At 40.0% G+C, this 22131-nt stretch overlaps 1 protein-coding gene across 1 annotated transcript in view; it reads left to right on the top strand.

Moving 5' to 3' along the window:
* Positions 1 to 22131, top strand: part of ASCC3 (activating signal cointegrator 1 complex subunit 3) — a 271099-nt gene that overhangs the window by 165568 nt on the left and 83400 nt on the right. The window contains exons 25-30 of the mRNA XM_066612963.1: positions 3848 to 4068; positions 5851 to 5936; positions 6955 to 7121; positions 7220 to 7365; positions 7492 to 7612; positions 9609 to 9751. Of these exons, the coding sequence (XP_066469060.1) occupies positions 3848 to 4068; positions 5851 to 5936; positions 6955 to 7121; positions 7220 to 7365; positions 7492 to 7612; positions 9609 to 9751 (884 nt within the window). The remainder of the gene's footprint in view (positions 1 to 3847; positions 4069 to 5850; positions 5937 to 6954; positions 7122 to 7219; positions 7366 to 7491; positions 7613 to 9608; positions 9752 to 22131) is intronic.

The raw sequence follows: 22131 nt of genomic DNA, 5'->3' as shown, positions 1-22131 counted from the left end.
CAAAAGTAGCTGTTTCTATGTGCACCTAAGGACCCCTCTCATGTAAGAATTCCTTTTTTGTTCTTACTCCCACAGTTGCTTAGAGTAATTTTACTACATGAAACTCATGTAAGCCATTTTTCGGAATCCATTCACTGCTTCCTCTCCTCGAAGTAGTGCCACACTACATACTACACGCTACAAGTGCACCTGTACAGTATTTTTCCCCATGTGTTGAAAAAGTAGCTAGGGGGAAGGGGATGTGGAGATTGACAGCCCAATCCTATGCATGTCTACTCAGAAGTAAGTTCATCTTTAGGGGGGAAGCACATAAAAAATACTTTATTTCTCCAATAAAAAATGGTTTATAAATAAATAAATAAATAAATAAAAGATTAGCAAGTTGTGAGTTCCTGCACCTTTTTTTCACAAAAAAAGCACTGCTAATAGCTATTATAGAGGGATAGACTATTCTTTTCTTACCAGTTGAATCCTACTGTGTTTAATCTCAACTACTCTGATTGTACATCATTGTTTATAGTCGGGCCACACCAATTCATTATGGGTTGGATTCAGCAAATTGTGAGTGGTGCTCTGCTCATGGAACAAAGCCTTCCCACTTTTTCTTCCCCATGGCAATACCAACCATCCTGGCAGTGTGGGGACTATAGGGAATACGTAGGATATGTTAGAAGGAGCTGGCTGCTGATAGAGAAGGGGAATCAGCAGAAATCACTCTCCCTGGTGTTTAATCCATTCTAGACCTACCTCTGTATCTTTCCAGTGATGATGGCGGCTAAATGCACTTACACTCAGCATACCATTTGTTTCTTTTTATTTAGATTTCTATGTGTACTTTACCTGATAGCTATAACCAAGACCTTAATTCTGAGCTTGGATAAAAGGTGATAAAGTTTGGCATTATTGTGTTTTTGGGTTAAAAAGCAGGTATCTGGCTGTTTGTTATTTACTACTACTCTTTTATTGCATGGACATCATATCTAAGAAGTTGGATCAACACACACACACACACACACACACACACACACACACACACGAGTTAAACTGCTATTTTATAAGCAAGTTTTTGTTTTTAAACCTCTTGGTATCTTCAGACTATCTATGTGCTAGGTTTATTCAATTTTGTCTTAAATTATGGGATGTATTTGCTTTGATATGGTAGATTTGAATCCTATTACAGTAAATATAACATAGTTTCACCCCATTCAATTGCATTGCTTTCGTTAGTTATGTTTAATGAAATGTTTCATGTTGATGAGAATGCTAGAAATTGGATTACACAAGATGTGTTCAGGTTTAATGATGATGTGATACAGACACAATGCCTTTCTTACATTTTGACCTAGCAGGAAAATTAAATGATAACCCTCTGTGTTGGTTTCAATTACCAACTACTGTACCAAGTTTTCGTAAGGTAGAATGTCAACACTCTTTGAGGTAATGATGTACAGTATTAGAAGGGGATGATAAAATCTCTAACACCAGGGATCCAGTTCATGGATGCGAAGAACTGTGAAACAGAACTAAAGGAGATGCCATTGAAGAAAATGGGAGCTGATTTGCCCTGCTGTACCTAGAATTCACTGCTCCCATTGGCTACAATGGTTGTCAATCAACCTGGGAAACAGTTTTCTCTGGTAGAGGAAGGGCATTCCATTAAACCAGGGAATGCCCTCACGCCAGCACAGGTAAGGTCAAACATTAAATGGCTTTTCCTCCATGCGGGGTCTAACCATTAAAACCAGTTTCAGCCCTACCTTTGCAGGGGAAGGTTGTTGACTTGTGAACTTATAGTCTACTCTTCCTTATATATTTTTTTATTGGAAAAAAGTTTGAAGCTCCTGTCATTGGGGTATCAGACAGGTCCAGAGAGGAAAAGACTTAGCTGATGGGCAGCCCAATCCTGAGCTGCCCGGAGCGCCCAGGCTCAGCAGCACCGAGAAGGGCTGCTGCCAAATCCTGCAACTCCTGCGCTATTGCAGGAGGCACCTTCGGAGAAGGGGACGTTTGTCCCCTTCCCCCAAGTAAGGTAAGCAGCCCCGCAATGGGGCTACTTGTTTTACCACCGACCGAAAGGTTAGCGGTAAGGAAAAGGCGCGCAGCCCTCCATGAGCACCCTGGATCCTGCGGAGCACAGCTCTGCGGATCCTCCTCCCGCCCACCCCTCAGCACGCCTCCTCCCCGCTCTCTCCCCACCCCACCGGCCTCCCCCCTCCTCAGAACACCTCCTCCCCGCCCCTGCCTCCCGTTCTGCTGTTCTGGAGGCCGGCGCTGAGGCCTGCAAACATGCTGACTGTGACCAGCGGCACGGCTCCGTGCTGCCGACCACAGGATTGGGCTGTGAGTCTCTTAGCTGCAATTGCGGCGATAGAGTGCAGAGGCATTGATTGACAAGATTAGGACCCACAAGAATCAGTTTGCAGTAGAAGTCAGTAGGACATGTTTCATCTGCTGCAACTGACTTTGGCTCAAAGAGACAGGATGAGACTAAGCGTTTCACAGAGAAACTAGAAGTTATGTTTTTCAACCTTATGACTCAGTCTGATGTCCACAGCCTCTGCTGGGCTCAGACAGCCCTCTGGAGGCGAGAGGAGTGGAGCGTGGGGCTGGAGGAAGAGCATGGAGGGCCGCAGATCCAATCCATAGATAAGTGAATCCACAAATTCAGGATCTGTGGAAACGGGGTCTCTGCATACAACTTTGCTTCCATTCGGCTTGCTGTTATTTTTTTTATTGCGGCTTTTTCTTATTGTTTGACTTTTATTAATGAGTTGTATTGATGTCTGTATTTGCTGTTGTGCAATGCTTTGGTAGTATCTTGTTGAGGCCAAAATGTGGCATAAAAATATTTTAAATTAGATGACTATCAGAATTTTTCAATACCACCAGAATTTTTAAAACACCTATTTATGAAAAGTTGTTATGACTATGGTGTGTAACGTCATATTATCAATATGGGCAGCTCAATTCTAACCTAGGCTGGGATAGGCAGGCCAACTGGCCTATGCTATATCCAGGGCAGATGAGGAGATGGTAGCTGCATAACTCGGAGTAAGAGTATAGTTATTCCTTTACCCCATATCCCACAACAGTCACACCAGTGGAGTTAATCAGTTCTGCACCAGCAAACTTGCTGGCGCAGATTCAAGCAACCTGGTGTAATTCTATAGTGGCCGGAACCAGGGTTAGGATCTGGCCTAAGTTGTCCAGGCGAGTCCCACCCCCCCCTCCTGGGTCCAATCCTCCCGCCAGCCCACCCTCCCCCACCTTCCCTGCCCCAAAAATGTCCCATCCTTCCACCACCCTCTCCAATTACTCACCCTGGCTGCCCTCAGTTGGTGCAAACCTACTGTGTTCGGGGTTGGATTTGGTCTCTGGGAGCCAGAACATCTCTACGCTGGCTTACCCAGCCCAGAGTAGTTGCAAATGTACTTTACGGCACGTTCACGACACTCCTGGGCTGGCCAAAAGGACTTGCACCAGCTCAACGCGAGGTTGGGATTGCGCTCTGTGTTTAAACAGCAGGTGATGAAGCAGACATTACATAGAAAAGACAATGACCTATTAAGGAATAGTTTATTTTTGCAAAGTTTAGACATCAGGACGTGTGGTATACTTCACTTTGGAGGTTTGCCAATTAAACCTATAAAAACCAGCTTTTTAGTTCTCATTTCAGTGCATGATCTCTACAGAATAAAAATTAACTAAAGAATTATATCTCCTTTATGAACATGACCTCTTGAGTGCATGTAAGAACAATATTTTTTGTTTTGAGTTTAGAGAACAACCTATTGAATATGATTTTACCATTTAACCGTGTAATAATGATTTGTTCCTTAATTTTTAGAACTACTGGATCTCCAGCCTTTACCTATCACAGCATTGGGACATCCTGAGTATGAAGCTCTTTACAAATTTACTCATTTCAACCCGATTCAGACTCAGATATTCCACACAATGTATCACACAGATTGTAATGTACTTCTGGGTGCTCCCACTGGCTCTGGAAAAACAGTTGCAGCAGAATTAGCTATCTTTAGAGTTTTCAACAACTATCCCACCTCAAAGGTTTGCAGAAATTATTCCTCTGATTAATGTTCCTTGTCTGTTTCCTACTTTACCCTGAATTTGAACTTTGCCAAAGAATGGATAGCAATATTGTGCAAAAAATTTTTTTTTAACTTGTCAGCGTTTACTAAATCATGTTCCACCTGATTTGAAACTGCTTCTGAATAGAACAATTTTCTTATTGCTAAAACAAAGAATTGGATTTGTTTTGTGAGCAATCGTGTCTGTATTATGATATACAGGGCAGCCTTCATTATCTACAGGGGTTCTGCTGCAGGAACCCCCACAGATAGGAAATCCATGGATAATGAAATCTGTGAGTTTTTTGTTGTTGTTGTTGTTGTTGTTGTTTTGGGGGGGGGGAAGAGAAGCTGTCCAAACCTGATTGGAGCTGTGACTTCAGAAAACCGAAAACCATGACTTACTGTTTTCGACCAGAAACCGGTCGAAAGTCATACTTTTTGGCCTTCTGGAGGCCTTACAAGGCCTTCTGAGGGTCGGGGAGGTCACATGTAGCCTCCCTTGTAGTCAGAAGAGCTCTGGTTGGGTTCAGAGGACTGCAGGTGGCCCACCCACAGGTTCAGAACCCGAGGATATTCAATTTTGCAGGTACCGAACCTGCTGATACGGATGGCTGCCTGTATAGACATATCATGTCTATAATGCAAGTGGTCTATGCACGTGGCGAAGGCAGGAACTTCCTGGGATTTTTCCTGCTGCTTTGCCTTGCTTAAAAGTTCCAGTTTGGTGGGCTAAAGTTAATGCTACTTGTGTCAGACTTACACATATTGGTAAGCTGGTGTGGTACAAATTTGGACTGATCCACTTTGGCCTGTAGATCATATGTATGAATTCTCTCTCATGTAAAATAACATCCTATATACAGTAAAAGAGCAAATCAGAGAGAGGTCTGCACTAAACCTTTCTTCCATTGTGCTTATTTACTTTATGCAGTGAACTTCTCTGCATGGCATTTAAAAAAATATTTTAAAATATGACCCCTTACCTGCCATTTGAAGCACAGTAATGTATCACACAGAGAGCCAGGGTGGTGTAGTGGTTTGGGAGGTGGACTTGGACCTGGAAAGTCCAGGTTCAAATCCCCCCCTCACTCGTAAAGCTTCCTGGATGACCTTGGGCTAGTCACTTTCTCGTAGCCTCACGTACCTCACAGGGTTGTTATGAGCACAAAAAGAGGGAAGCAGCTGTGTACATCGCCCTGAGCTTTCTGGAGAAAGGGCGATATAAAAATATGAAAGATAAATAAATAACCACTTCTCCCTATGAAATTTGTAGATTGGGCCTTAGAATTTTTCCTTCTGAGTTCATACAATCAGGAGGTGGTTTTGCCTTTCCAGGAATGGCAGAGAAACCTTTCCCCTTCGATGAGTGAATGTAGAGTTTGGACCCTGTGGTGCAGTTCCTTGAAGTTTTTATGCAGTGCAGAACTGTGGTTTGTTCTTTAATTGAATGAAAATGCTTTCAGCCATTAGATATTTGATTTTCTCTGTAAACCGCTTTGTGAACTTTTTGTTGAAAAGCGGTATATAAATACTGTTGTTGTTGTTGTTATGCATAGGTAGAGATGGGAGGCAAAGTGTGTTAGCTAAAGCCAAGCACAGACTCGTTTTGTGATCATATAAGCCTGGTTTGGATTATCTTAACTGGGTCAATATGAAGCAGTATCTCTTAACTGTTTGTCTTGTATTAACTAAAGAACTTCCAAAATTATGTAATAATTGTCTTTGTTTACCTTTTTTCCCTTCGCCTGGGCCTTTGCAGGCAGTGTATATTGCTCCTCTAAAGGCACTCGTGCGGGAGAGAATTGAAGACTGGAAAATTAGAATAGAAGAAAAGCTCGGAAAAAAGCAAGTATTCTCATTTAGCCATTAAGGGAGCAAAAACAAAATTTAAAATACTTTTGAAAAGTGTTTTATATTCACATAAAGGTTGTTTGGACTTCTCAGAGGCCATTTTGTTGGATGCTTTGGGAAACAGGATACTGGACTAGAAATTCCAGCAGGGCTCTAATGTTCTTATCTCCATTGTCTCTACTTACAAAACCATCTAGAGAATTGTCAGCAAATATCATAAAAGGAAAATGGTGTTCTTAGGAATTCTTCTATAATTGCAAGTGAAATTTACCTGCAATTTTCAATTGAAAAGTTGGACATTCTGGAACTTGTCTAAAGAGCTCAAACCAACAGTGCTTGGGACCCTCTCAAACGATGTAAATCTCAACAAAAACTTCTTGTAGTTTAATCAAAATTTAACTATAAACCTGCATATGGAATTGATGTGGAGGTATCTGAACTAATTAGGGGCACAATCCATCAAATGTTCCAGCCCTCATGCAGCTGTGCCAGTGGGGTGTGCACTGCATCCTACAGAAGGGGGTGGAAGTTATGAAGGCCTCTTCAAGGTAAGGCAACTTGTGTTCCTTTACCTCATGTCTTCATTGAAGCCATATTGATGCTGCAACGTTGGATAGGACTGGGCCTTGTATATATTTCATGATAGTAGTAGGAATAGTTGAATTCACCCATGATAAGACTAAATATATAAAATCAGTCAAGTTTCTTTATTAGAATCCTGTTCTAATATAAATATTTTTGTACTGGTCGGAACCTCTTGCTGCCTTTCGCCCCTCAACTCCAGTAGTGATTTGCCTGTGAAAGGACTGTTTTATATTTAGAATGAAGGTTCACTGCTTCCCTTTTATTTGTGAGGGATGTCTGGGATGCTGTTTTTGGTCTATTCAGGCAGGATAGATTTTGTTTATCATGTTTATGCTAACAGTTAATGTTGTGGACCTACTGTTGATTTCAAATCAGATAAGAATTTGTGTTGTATCACTTCACAATGACCATTTGACTCTCTCTACAGGGTTGTGGAGTTGACTGGGGATGTGACTCCTGATATGAGATCAATTGCCCAAGCTGACCTTATTGTTACTACGCCAGAGAAGTGGGATGGGGTCAGCAGAAGCTGGCAGAACAGAAGCTATGTTCAAAAAGTTTCCATTCTCATCATAGATGAGATCCATCTGCTAGGTGAGTGTTGTTTTTATCATTATTATTGCTGGAATTGAAGTGTGCTCTGGCATTCCTAGCTGAACTTTAAAAAAAAATGATGTGCATTCTTTTTTTAGGGGATGAGAGAGGACCTGTGCTGGAAGTTATTGTGTCTCGTACTAACTTCATCTCCTCCCACACAGAGAAACCTGTCAGAGTGGTTGGTTTGTCCACTGCATTAGCTAATGCAAGGGATCTTGCTGATTGGCTAAATATTGATCAGGTATGTAGAAGGTATGAAGGTCCATGGTGCTTGAAAGTACCATTCAGAAATAATGGTACCATTCTGAAACAACAGTACTATTAAGCATGAACAAAGATGCAACCATGTTATGTTTTTTCTCTTTAGATGGGACTTTTCAATTTCAGACCATCAGTACGTCCAGTTCCATTGGAAGTACACATTCAAGGCTTCCCTGGGCAGCACTACTGTCCTCGTATGGCTAGCATGAACAAACCAGCATTTCAGGGTATATATACTACCATATCTATAATTTCCTTTTTCAAGCCTGAAGTAGATGAAATTTATATCTAGTGTTATTATGTACTTTCTAGCATTGCTTTTAGTAGAGCGTCTTTAACAAGTGTTTTGGTTTCATGACTCATGTTTTCCTAACCTAGTAAAAGGTTTACATTGGCTGCAGCTTTGCCTTGAAGCCTGGTCGGCTTCGAGATTGATTGCCCTGTCATTATCTCTGCACTGTGTGCCTGAAAGAACCCTGACCCTCCTTGCAGATAAGGGAAGGAGATGATTTGCACTTGATTTATTTGCAGAAATTTTTCACCTTATATGTGAGTAATAGTAAAATAGTGTATTTAGTAGTCTCAGACCAGCATAGAAATAACAATACAAATTTACAAACATAGCGTAACAAAAGAATCATGACCAATTTCAAGGACAACTTAAAAAAATTATTTATTTCAACAGAATAATAGTTTAAAATTAAACTGAGAATATCTATTGGTTATTGAATAAATCTATAAATTCCTGTTATGCTAAATTATTTTGTAAAATAAACTAAAATCTATAAGCATAATAAAAGCATACATCCAATTTATCAAGTCACCTAGATAATGGAAGGAGCCACACATGCCTAAAGCTTCTGAGTTAAATAAGGGAGGCATCATCCTTAATCATACTCCTACGAATATATATTGCAGCCGCAAAAAATTTCGCAACTGTGTATGTAGTGGTTGGGTTGGCATCCAGTAGAAGCAAAGAGGTGTAGTATTGACTCATACGGCATGGTAATCTATTCAACAATGGGAAGATAAGCTCAGCGCAGATGCCTTTATAAAAGGAGCATCTCAATAGAACATGTTCAATAGTCTCTATTTGCTCAGCACATGGGCAAAACCACTCAAAATACGGTATTTTCTTATCCCTGCAGTACCACTGACGGTAACCCCCAACAGTGAACTGGTATAAAACCTCATCTGTATTTTGGTATTCCCAATAGTGTAACTATATACCTAAGCTTCTCAGTAATATAAAATCTTGTTACCCTACTCAGGTCGCCTTATATGTGATACAGTAAGTTGCATATCAAGTGAACTTGCATGATTCTGGTTTTGAGGCAGTGACCATTGGTGTGTCCTGATCTCTCTCTCATGTGTTTGTTTGTTTTTTTAATTCTTAACCTGACCTGGAAAGCAGGATAAATTTAAGAACCACCTTCATATTTTATTGAAACATTGTTCTGTGTGAGTTCCATAAGGAATATTTATTATCTCAATTAACAAGAAGCCCCCAAATAAATTTTGTGGACTGCTGTTGATTGTAAGGCAACAGTCGTGAGGTGACTTTTTAGCTGATCTAATTAGCCTTATGACAGAAGCAAAGTATTGATTGGGGACTAGAGAGCAATCTTGGCAGTTCAAATTATTTACACCTCAAGGAGGAGCATTGAAGAAAAACACTAATGAACAATAAATCTGTCCAGAGCTGTTCAGCCACACCTGTTCCTGAAGCAACAAAAATTCATTAGCTGTCCAGCTTTCCTTAGGAAATAGATATATTGATATAGCTGTAAAGAAGATGCAATATTAGCGTTGTCATCTCTCATACTCATACGTGCTTGCAATGGTTCCCATTTACAGAAATGTATTGCCATGATTTGTACAACAATGGCATCTGTTCCTTAAAGGAACATTCATAAGGCTACATAAATCTCAATTTTAACTTTAGAAAACACTTCATTTTTAAAATATGTTGTAGATATCACCTATTGTACCTAAAACAGTTGTTTGAAACTGTTAATACTAACACTGGTTGATGGCTAAATGACTGTAGAAATGAAATATACAGAGAGCATTTTTTTAGCTATTTGTTTCTTAGCTATAGTCATGAATGTGCCATTCCCTTTATAATTTTCATTTCTCAACCCATAAAATTTTGCTGCAAGCTGAACTTTGGAAATTCCACTTTAAAGGATTGTCTGGTTCTGAATATTTGTTTTTCATCAGCTATTAGGAGCCATTCTCCGGCCAAGCCTGTTCTTATCTTTGTATCCTCCAGACGTCAGACTAGACTCACTGCTTTGGAGCTGATTGCGTTTTTGGCAACTGAGGATGATCCAAAGCAATGGTTGAATATGGATGAAAGAGAGGTAAATGAGTGCATTTATTTATTTGTTTGTTTGTTTGTTAATTGCTTGACAGAGAACTATAACAGTAGAGATGAGTCTTACAAGGAGATTCTCAGAAAGCTTGGTTACCTTCTTATTTTTTTCCTTTTTAGTCACATGGCTATGGCACATGTAACTCTTCCAGCTGTTTAACCATAAGCAGTTGGGAGTGAGCCATGGAATCATGAGCTCCCCTTACCCCAGATGCTTCATTCTGAAATGTATATTTTTCAACTCTTTCCAGCATGCCTTAACAATAGTTGTATTCACTCCAGTATTAAGCTAGTTAAAGCTAACAGGGATTCTTCCTCTGAACAAGAATTCAGGATTAAGACTAGAAGTGCTGAAACAGAAGAAACATATGGCATTCTGGTTCTTCAGCATACATGAATTATGAATTCTGTTGATGTTTACTCATAATTTATTATTTATAAAGCAACCTAATATGACTTGTACAAAAACAGAAAAACAAGTCCCTGCCTGCAAGTTCACAGTCTAAGAAAGACTTGAGACTGAGGCCCAAATCCTAACCACTTTCCAGCACTGGCATAGGGGTGCCAATAGGATGTGTGCTGCATCCTGCAGTTGGGTGGCATTCACAGAGGCCTCCTCAAGACAAGGGAATGTTTGTTCCCTTATCTCAGAGCTGCATTGCCCTTATGTCAGTGCTGGAAAGTTGGTTAGGTTTGCATCCTAAATGAGATAGGGTTATCATCTGCATCTACTTTTATAAGATCATAGTCTAACACGAAGGTCCTAAGGACTATCTGCTTATCTTCCCCTACCAGTCAAGTAACATCTTTGCATCATCAGTGCACTGTCATTGTGTTTGATTGTCTATATTAGCTTTAACATAATGGGAGGAAAAAATACAGGCACACCTATTTCATCTGGAGCCAGTTTTATTGTAACTGCTTGAAAGATTAAAGAAGGCAATACTATTCAGAAGAACATGTTGTCTTGGCATCCACCCATTCTAGAAAGTTGAGTGTGTGCCATGCATGAGTGTGCAGGTGTACAGATGCTTGAGATATGAGTTCTTAGTTCTTTTGGTTTTGTGTTATGCTTAGGACTATGCAAATCATACAATTTAACCAAATAGCTTCAGCTATCCAAATGGAATATTTGATGTATTTGTACTTAAACTGAAAGGGAATTTTCACTTAACATATTCCATTCTGTCTTAAGTGGCCTTATGTATCCGACCAATCTGATTTTCCTGTCAAACCTCTCCTTAGCTGTTCCCATCAGACTAGACATTACTTTTTGCATGTAATGCAACTGTGTGTGTGCATTTTGTACAACAGTAACTATAGGAAGATAAATCCAATGATTGCTATTAGCCCAATAATAATAATAATAATAATATAAAATTTATTCACACACACGTGCGCGTGCGCGCGCACACACACACACACACACACACACACACACACACACGTATTTTGATGATCTGTGGGAGTCTTTTTGTCTTGGGCAAAAAGAAGCCTCTCAGAGTAGATGGTACGAATTAAGACCTGTACAGATTGGTTTTGTTCTCCAATGCTACAGTTCCAATATGGATATTCCCACCCTGTCCGCCTTTTAGAGCACACACAATAAAAACACACAAGGATCAACCGCTTGCTTAAAGTAACACATAGTATAACCTTATTTATACTATTGTGTTCACCTTGTCAACTGGTCCTGCCCCAGCATTGGAGAAAGGGGTTGAAGGAATAGGCCCGGCAGTGGCAAAAACTTGTGGAAGGTTCATGCTGGTCTCTTCAGAGGTTGGATCCCTGATATGCCTTTCCTCCTGCTTGCACTTTGGACCTCATAGTGACCTCTAGGGAGGAGGAGTTTAGATCAGTAACCTTTTTCTCCTCCAAATCAGGCAGGGTTAAAGAGTCTTTTCTGAAGATCAGGATTGTTCGCCTTCTCTCCAGGAACTTGCTCCCTTCTCTCAGCCTCCACCATACTGCCCTCATCCTAAGCCACTTTAGCTGCTTTTGATGGTTCCTTTGGCACCACCTACTTCCTGTCCCAACCCACATCTTCTCTAATCCAACCCTGCTGGGTCTTAAAGTGCCCTCATTCAGATATCTGCCTGCTTCTCCCAGTGCTTTCCCTCTTCAGAGCACCTTGCCAATCACAGGGCCACCCCATGGCCTTGTGGGGTGTATTGGAATCACGGAAGATCTGGCGAGGAGTTAGATGTGGTGTCAGCAGTGGCCCCTTTAAGGGTAAGGCCTGGGCATCCAGCAGAGTGTGCTGCACAGCTGCAGCCACTTGAAGGCAATAGGGCCCTCAGGGATATAAGGAACACCTGAGGCAGGAAGGGTTGGTGGGTTGTAGAAGGAGTGTAGGTTGGAGAGCAGACTGACTGACTTGGCTTATTGACTTTGGAATCTGACCTCAGACTGTGACTTGGCTTATTGACTGGACTTTGACTTGGATATTCTGATTAAAGGGCTGACTAATGGACTACTCAAACAGGCTGTGGAGAGCTGGAGAGCTGAGGTGTGCTGCTATACCCGGAAGGACTGCTGCCTTAGGAACTAGGTCCCTGCAGTTTAAACAGGCAAGCTACCCTGGTAGTGGAGTCTAGCAGTGCTGCTGTAGAGAACTGGGGCCATTGTTGGGGAACAAAAGGGGAGCTAATTAGCTTAGAGTGGGCATAAGTTCCCTAAGTGAGGCTTGGAGTGGGAATCTGGCAGAACATGGGGCAACAGGTAAGGCACTTACCCTACCAGAGATTCTGCTGGCACTATAGGGGCTGGCAAGCAAAGGGGGCCAACTCCCATCGGGTGCCCAAACAAGTGCACTGATGCCATATTATTTAGCAAAAGCATATGCACTATGACTGTAATAATAGATCTTTCATTTTCTCATTATAGAAAATGGGTTTTATTTTTGTGTTTTTTTTAATTTGAGCTATAGAATCTAGATGCCCCTGACATCTTACTTGCTGTACTTTTTGATTTGAATTTCAACACAGTTTTTATTGAAGAGCAGCGCTAATATTCCCTATAATCAACCAAAACTTGAATTATTAGCTATCTAGCTTGCCGTTCATCCTTATTCACAAGACAGAGAGGAAAGCAGACAAATTAAGATATTCCTTAGTGCTGCTCCTTGGCTATAATCTTTGATGAAAAATTGAAGTGACTCAAGCTGCATAAGAAGCTGGAAAAACAAAATCACTCAAAAACAGATTTATGGTGGTTATTACTATTTTGTCACCTAAAGTATTTTATATATCGCCAGAGTTGAAAGTAATATAGACACAAGTTTGAGCATATTCTTACAAATTGAAAACCTCTTAGCAGGTGCTATATGCGTTGAGATAGGTTTCATTATACCTATATTTAATATAGCACATGATCATCTGAACTGCCATATGGCATGATTAACAAGCTGATGGATTCATTGTGCAAATTTTCTTGATAAGAGAGGTTTTTGATGGAGAAGATCTGTTTTCACTTTCCACAGTGGGAATGGAACAGAATTGATGTGAGAGAAACTTAATATTAAATGAGAAGCCAGTAAAGTAGTTTTTCGAAGAGAACACAAGGAGATTTTATCATTTTACCACTGAACTACCCAGTTGCACTTGGAATTTGGGGAGTGACTGAAGTACCTCCAGAAGCAATAGAAGTCATAGGAAAGTTTTTGCTGCTAGTAGAAATCTGCCAGCATCAAGGTGCAATTTCAACATCTCAGAAGTACAATCATTTTTCAGGTGGGGTATTGTGGGCGGTATCATTTTGACTGTATTTAGGTGACCAGACCAAATGGTCTGCTTCACCAGATTTTTCTGTAAGTGTATGTTTAAAAAAACAAACAAAAAAAAAACACCAAGTGGTTGTGGCCCTAATGTAGGGTTAGGTGACATAAGGCTGTGGACTACATTGGGTAGGCACAAGTTATTTGGGTTCTTGGACCAAGAAGGTTTTTCCCACAAGAACACCTTTGCCAATCTATTCCTGGAACAGCCAGGGAATTTCCATACAGTAGCAGGCCAAAAGCTTTAGTGGGCCAGATGTGGTCTATGGGTTTTATGTTGGTTGCTGTTGTGTCCTTTCCATCCATCTTGGTTGTGATAATCAATAGTTGCAGAACATCAGTATCTCTTCTGAGTGTTTCACAAATTCAAGTTCTTCTTAAGGACATTCAAAGCAATTGGGGGGGGAGGTCAAAGCAAACCACAAAACAAAAACTAACATTATAAAAAAGATAGCACCCTCCCTATATTTATTAATAATAAAATGAAAGACAGTTAAACATACTGAAATAGGAACATAAAGATTTGACAGGGATGTGTAGTGAAAAACATCTGGTTGTAATGGGACATGAATACCAACATAGTACAGTTCTGAACTACAAGCAAATAGCACTCACAGCAGTATATTGACAAAAATATGGATTTTATCTTTATTTTTATTGTTTTTCATTTTTTATTTTTTTAGAACAGTAAAACTATTTAGACCAAAATGTTTCTTAAAAGCGCATTACCTTGGCAGTCGTATGTTGCAGGAGGCAGCTGCAGATACCGTATGTTGTTGGAGGCTGCTGCATGAATCTTCCTTAATCTTACTGCTGGAAATAATTCTCAGGCATATAACACTTTCCGATCTCCAAAACGTCTTTGACCAACTGAAAACTAAATTTTAAAATGTAAACTTGTCAAACATTCAGAGCAAATTTACATATTTACAAATTACTGAGAACTAAAACAGTTTGGAAAAAATACAAGGTATTTGCTACTTGAAGTTGGTCCTCACCATAGGGAGCCTCTCATTACTGAACATGCTCTCCTTTACTTCTGGAATGGTGCTTAGGATAGAAAATCAAGAAGATAGAGCATCTGTGCTTGGTCATTCTTTTAATGATCAGGTTCACAGTCCAATCCTATCCTTTCCCCTCCTCCCCCACCAATGCAGCTGTGCCAAGGAGGCTTGCACTGTATCCTGTAGAGGGAAGGAGCGCCATGACATAATGGGAGAGGGAAGCAGGGCAAAGTTCTGTTTACCCTACTGCACCTTCCTGTGGTCTCCTATGGGTCTCATTGGACCTGGACCAGCTGTTTGGCTGATATAAGTCCAAAGAGAGCATACTGAGAGAAAGAGAGCATGCTGGCGTTATCTGAGGAGATAGCATCAAGATAGCACAAGTTGCCACTGCCTCCGTCGCACTTCCCTCCTGCCCCTGTCACATCCCTGCCCTCCCCCATTCCAGTCTCCCCCCCCCATCCCATTCCCCTTCTCTCCGCCAACCTTCCTGAGTCTGTCAGCCTTCCCCAATTCCATGCATGCCTAACATGGGGAACCAGGGGTAGAAAAGCCCTTCAGGAGCGTCCTCATGAATTAGGGTTAACCGTTATAGTTTTATATATTCCAGTTGATTAATCCAATTTTGTTTCTTATCTTAAACAAATATGAAACTCTTTATATGGTAAAGTGTAGGCTGTTCATGAACAATCCACTCAAGGTAAGGGAAGGAGAGAGATTGCACTGCAAGCGTTAGATCATGTTGCCTCTTCTGAGGTAACTGCTTCCTACACTGCAAGTTGTACATTAGAACACAGAAGTAATAAAGGCCTTAGGACCAGTTCTGCAGAGTGTAGGCTAACTTAATACTTCAACATTCAATTTATTAGATACACATAGCATAATAATCAAGAAAAAATGTAGATGAGCAACTTGTATACAGGCATGCCCCCATATCCACAGATCTGGTTTCCACAGATTCAGTTATATGTGGATCTGCCTTCCCCCCACGCCATTAATGTTGTTTTGATGCTTATCTGGAAGAAAATGTTCTTGCTTTGCAGGTCACTATAAGTATTCAAGCTTAAAGCGATGTGCAGGCAAACTGCCGGCAGCTTGAATGCTTGAAAAAACTAGATTGACGCTAACAGGAAGCAAGAACTTAATTGCTTCCTGTTAGCATCAATCTAGGTGTGTGTTTTTTTCCAGTTATTCAGTCTACTGGTAGCCTGCCTGTGCATCACTGTAAGCTTGAATGCTTATAGGATAACACCTGAGAACATTTTTGCCCTGGTAAGACTCAGTAAGCTCTAAACACTGTTAATGGGGAGGCATGTAAGGGAATGCACAGAGACCATGGAGACAGGGTTCCCGTGTATCTGCAGTGTCCATATCCATGGAGATCCCTGGAACGGATCCCTGTGGATACGGGTGCCCCGCCTATACTTCTGTTTTCAAAGCAGTAGAAAAGATTTCGGTGTCTTCACCTCTTTAAATCAAAGAACATAATTACATTTCTCTTCCGTCTTTGAAATATTTATGAACTGTTCCTTGTAACCTTTGTATTGATTCATGTTTGGGGAAGCAAAAATGCTAGTCTCACAAAATTCAATGGTATGTCAACAAGTTTGATTTGCTATCAGTGTTCTTAGCCTCCCTCCTTAATGATTGGTCAGTAGGGGGTATAAGGCAAAATTAAGGAGATTTATGGGGTGTGTGCTTCTCCTGAATCACAGTATCAGCCCTGTATAATCGTAGTAATACTCAAAGTATTATATTTGCAGGAAACACCCTGCTGAAATAGGAAGCTAGTTAATGTAAAAAGTGTAAAATCTGAAGCAAACCAGAAAGGAGTGGACTGGGTTATGTTGTACTTTCCAGTAGAAATTTCTGTTACTGTTACAAATTTACAAATGTAAATTTCTGTTGCATTTTCTGTAGATGAAAGTTGTGGGACATGGGTAACTCTGGTTCTGATGTGTGGCTTTTTAGATGCAATTGCAATAACTTTATAACAGCATATTTTGCATTGTTACACTTACAGCTTGTTAAGATTCTAACACAGTTAATTCAATAAAAACTAATGTAGCATCTTAAAACTGTGATGATTAGTAACACTTATATAAGCCAAGTTCTTCCTTGCTGTGAAGGCTATCAAATATGTTGGGGAAGTGGATGAAGCTCTTTATGGCTTCTGAACAGGAAACCACATATAAGACCGAGAATATGTGAGTGAATGTGTGTGCGTGTGTAGAGAGGGGGGTTCTTTCTATATAGATCTAAAAATAGATGTACATAAAATTCCTCATGACTATCTGTTCTGTTTAATAGAGACTGTGGAACATATCCTTCCACTTCTAACATTTTCATCAATAATCCGATGTTTGCCATGTGTTCCCCCCCTCCAGTACCATGTGGCATAATGAAGTGGAAATTAAACTTTTTAATGGTTGTGACAGGTGGTACCATATATCTCTCTATCTTTTTAAAGGATATTTCTTTAATCTGTATTTTGATCATTGATACAAAGAAGAGTTCTAGTAATTTATTTCAGTTATTGGAAAATGCAGTGAATTCATATAGTCATTTCCTGTTTTGAAGGAGATAAAGTTTTCATCAGGTTTTGACTTCGTTTATTTGTTTTAAGCTTGTACCGTGTCTTGTGTGTATGCAGGTCATGCCTCCTTATCCACTGATTTGGGATCCGCAGATTTGACCCACCATGGGTACTGATCAGGAGGCCAACCTCCCTGAGCAGAAGATTCTTCTGGTTGTGCCTGGGAAGTTCTGAGGCCTGAGGAGCCCGTGTGCGGCCTCCCTGGGCCTCAGAAGACTTCTGAAGGCTTTTGAAAGTCCTTAGAAGCACACTTCTGGTTTTTCTGAAAACTGGAAGTGAACTTTTAAGGCCTTCCAGAGTCCTTCAGAAACCTAATTCTCAGGGAGGCCTCCCCAGCCACAGACCATCAACAGGAGCAAATGCCGGCCTCCATTGCAGATCTCATTATCTGCAGTTTTCTGCATCTGTGGGGGTTCCAGGAATGGAATCCTCGCAGATGCCAAGCTTGGAACTGTATTTGGAGCTTTTCTAAAACAATATCTTCAATTCATATTGAACGTACACAGAAAAAATGTCTACTAAAGCATCTCTCATCACACTGGCTGTACCAAAGGATTGTTCCTTCTAAGGTTTGCCACTGCTACGTAGAGCTCTTTTGTGCTGCTCAGTGACACAGCAGTGTCTTCCTAACAGCTGATGATGACATCATCATGTCATTGCCGACTTCTGGGTCAACCAAGCTCCGCAGAGCTCGGTTAAGAGGTGCACAATCACTCACCTTAAGGGGAACATTGACCAGAAGTCAAGTTTATTACTTTTTCATTTATTATGCTTTTATTCCTAATAATTTATATACTGCTTTTCCATCTGAAAGATAATCAAAGTAGGTAACAAACACTTATCAATGAAGGATCAATAAATACAATCGCAATTATTAAAACTGGGGAGCAAAATTAAATATATGAACTAATAAAGCATCAGAGAACAGTATGTACATCAAAAACGTAACTAAAATAGCTAAATGTCTGCTGGAATAAAACAGTTTTCACTTATGAGTGAAGGACAAGCAATAGAACTAGATCAAATGGGTAGAAACCCCAAGAGAGGAGATTCTAGTGGACATCAGGAAGAAATTCTTGATGATAAGGGCAGTCTGAGGGAGGTGGTAGAACTGAATGCCGATGGAATCGGAATGCTGGAATCGGAATGCTGGAATCGGAATGCCGATTCTCCTTCACCGGAGATCTTCAAGCAGAGGCTCAGCATACATCTGCTGGAGATGCTCAAGGATTTCCTGCTACAGGCAGGGGATTGAACTGCATGACTGTGTAGGTTTCTTCCAACTTTATGATTCAAACATGAAGCCAGGTAGACCTATTCCAGGAGAACATTCCATAACCTTAGCACCATGGCAGAAGGGACCCTTTCCTTGCCAACTCACAAAACCTCTGGCAGTGTGGGCTCAAAACAGTGCTGTGGTATCGGCCCCAATATTAGAGAAGGTTCATAAGGTATCCTTAATTCTTAAGATGTTCTTATTTCTCAGACTACTATGTAGTCATTATTTTTCTAACCCATATATGTTCATTATATTTTATCCTGCCCTCCTTCCAAAGAGCTCAGGGTAGCATATATAGTCCTTCATCCCCATTTCATCTTCAGAACAACTTTGTGAGGTAGATTAGGCTGAGAGGTTGAGGGCTTGAGTCAGAGAACTGTGAACAGAAGAAAAGTAGCTGCTGGTGTTATTTCGCAAATGTTTGCACAGTGGTCCAAAAGATAAGCGCTATATATGATTGCTGAAGATGTTGCAGCAACTCTTGTGCAAGAGGAAGAGTATCTTTGGATTTAGTTATGTTTTTCTCATGCCATGTTTTAGTACCAAGTGAAAAGCGGTCCTGCAATGAGCAAAATACATCTTCTGCATGCCGAAGGGCACCTTTGGATCCATTCAGTTGACTGACCCAAGTCCATCTGGTGATCTTTGTTTCTGAGTGGTTATTAGACTTAGAGAAAGGAAATATGGATAATAATGCTGTATATGCTGTATCACACTGGCACTCACTGCTTGGAATGAACATATTAACAGATATGTATTATTTGGGAACCGGTGGGTAGGACAGGAGGTTTTTCATAGGATTTACAGTACAGCTTCCTTCTGGAGTGTTTTGTTTTGTCATTAAAAAAGAAAGAAAACCAACCATTTCACCTTAGCACAACGGCCCTTTAACTTCACTTAACATCTGTGCCAGATGTGAAATGGGTAGTTATATTTTGTTTTAAGATTCTTTTGTTCAGCACATCTTTCTTTACTGGGCATTTCAGGCAATCGATAAGCATTATACGGTGGCATATGGTCAAAGTCTGACGTGCTTTGAAAAGAGTACAGAGTACTAATAATGAGGATTCTGCGAAAATGGGAAAACCAGTGCGGCAGATATGCTTTGAGAAAGTATGGGGTTTTAGCATCTTGAAACAATATATCACACTCAAAGGGACAGAATTGGGCTGCACAATCTGTTAGCTCATTCTTGTCCAATCTGGTCTCCTCCTTTCTTTTGGAGCCAGCGTTGTCATCAACTTGCTGAATTATACTCTGGCTGGAATGAATTTCAGACACAGGGTAATGTATCTACTTAAATGGAATTCTATCTTTCTATGAAAGCTTTTTAGGTATTATAACTTTAAAAAAATTAAACTGTTTAGAATTTTACATACGTGCAAGAACAGAGGAAAAATTGCTTCTTATTGGCTTGTTAAAAATCTAGTCCACTTTGTTGTCTGGTTTTTTGGCAAAAGTTGCAACAGTTATGATTTTAAAATAATAATAGTGTTGTTAGACTTGTGAGCTCTTCATCCAAATTTTAATCATAGCTGTGAGAAGCATGTTCATGTATGAACAATAGCATGTTCATAATTAAACTACATAATGTTAAGGGAATGCTTCTACCACAATTTAAAAATCAACAGGTTATGTCAGTTTACTTAAGGCAGGTCAGATCTCTTTATATTAATAACATAATTGATCCACTTCAACTGAGTTACAAAATTTTGCAAGCCATCTAAGAAACTTATTTTTTATGGTTGTATTTAAAATTTAATTTTGATAACAAATTAATAACAAACACTACCTTTTCATGATAGCTCTTGTTCATGCAGTTACGGATTCATCCAATTCCCTGTGCATTGTCGCAGCTGGATTTTTTGGACAGAGGGCATTGTTGTCTTGACGAAGAGTAGAAGAGTCACTAAACTGCTTCATACGTGATATGGGAGGTTCACAAACCTCTCCCCCGAATGTCATCTCTTGATTTCAATGGAATAATCACTGAGTATTTGGTCTTCAAATTGGCTTTTCGAGATACTTTGTCATTTTGTTTTTTGTCTCATATAAAATGAACATAATTTTCATTCAAAAATTGACTCAAGGAAAGGGATTTGCTTCAAAGTAAATTGTCTTGAGAATTTTGAAGCCTCGGAATGTGCTTTGGGGTGAAAGAGGAGTATGTTTTGTTCTCACTGCACTGATTTATGTAAAGGGGGGGGGTTGAGAAAGGACGAAGATTCCCTGCTGCTAGAATGACAGGATAGCAGCTCATATGCCAGCACTCCTGCTAAGGGTCCTTTAGTTTTACTGTGTTAAATTACACAGCTTTGCAGGTATAACTAACAGCACCACAGGATGCTGCTGTAGGACAAGGCAGTGGGCAGATGGGAGGGGGTGCGAAATAACACCACTGCCACGGCATATATTAAGAACATGGACTCTGAATGAATTTCCAGCAGTGTCCTTTCAGGAGGATGCTTTATGCTTGAAATTTGATAGCAAAAAGAATGATTAACATTATAAAGCTGGCTTTGCAGAAGAAACATTCCGACCAGCTATAAACAATTACAGGCACCCTATGCAATCCCTATTACTTTACAGAAGAAACAACATTTTTTTGAGATCTGATTATTTCATTGATGCAAAAGTATTGAATAAATATAACTGCATTTCCTTAGGTTTTTCGGTGTAAGGTAGTAATAGAAGAGAAGTTCATTGCAGCTGTACTGTGCACCATAGCCTGCTTGTTAGCGTAATGAAAAAAATGTAGTATGTGTGCTTAAACCTTTTGATACTACTAATAATTGCTGCATAGCTTTTGTTGCAGAGAACAGCTATATGCTTTATCTATTTTTTTACCGAACAAAACCTGTGGATTTAAGGGTTAAGGTGTGTGTTAATGACACTTTGGTCCTTTCTCCAGAAGTATTTGAAAATCAAAACTTATTCAACTATTCAGTCACTAGCTTAATCCTTAGACATAGCAATGTGTATTACTTCTAAGGGCGGTAGGCATGTACTAAAAAATTGCAAAAGATTTTTTTTTTAAAAAGGTACTGAGAGCTTTCCTGCAGTTTTCCACCATTGCAACTTAGAGAACTGTGAACATTCCAAATATAAATATCATATTAAGAAGCAGTAAAAGTTTTCATCTCATTTTGAAGCTCTGTTAAGAAGAACCCACTTTCTGCTCCCCATTCTTTTTAGCCCCTCCACTTACATTCATTTTCTTTCATTACTTTACCCATCTACCTGGACTTTTGTAAGTGTGCCATTTTTGCTTTCAACCTATATTCTGGTGGGCACAGCAAACTTGCATTTTTCTACTTAGTTTATGATACCTGCTGGAAACATTTGGGTAGCAGCATCTATCTTTGTCCTGAGACATGACTAAGGCTGCAATCCTAACCACACTTTCCTGAGAGTAAGCCCAATTGAACAAAATAGGGCTTACTTCTGAGTGGACCTGGTTAGGATTGTGCCCTAAATCTCAAAAGTCTTCCTTAGATCATGTATAGTGATAGGCTCCAGAAATTTGACAGTACTTTAACAACCTGGATTCTTTATTGTGCCTGTGTAAATGGCATTGTTGTCAATTAGACTGCTGTACATTTAAATTGTATTGGGTTCTATCTGCTTGACAAATTAGTCTAAATTTGAAGAGTTCAAGTGCTGAATAAGTTCTATTAATTTGTAGGTGTTTGTGTATTTAAGGAACCTTTTTTCT

The sequence above is a fragment of the Tiliqua scincoides genome, chromosome 1, assembly GCF_035046505.1.
Source record: "Tiliqua scincoides isolate rTilSci1 chromosome 1, rTilSci1.hap2, whole genome shotgun sequence".
Lineage (NCBI taxonomy): Eukaryota > Metazoa > Chordata > Lepidosauria > Squamata > Scincidae > Tiliqua > Tiliqua scincoides.
Note: the sequence above shows the minus strand (reverse complement) of the source record. Positions and strands in the feature narration are given on the sequence as shown.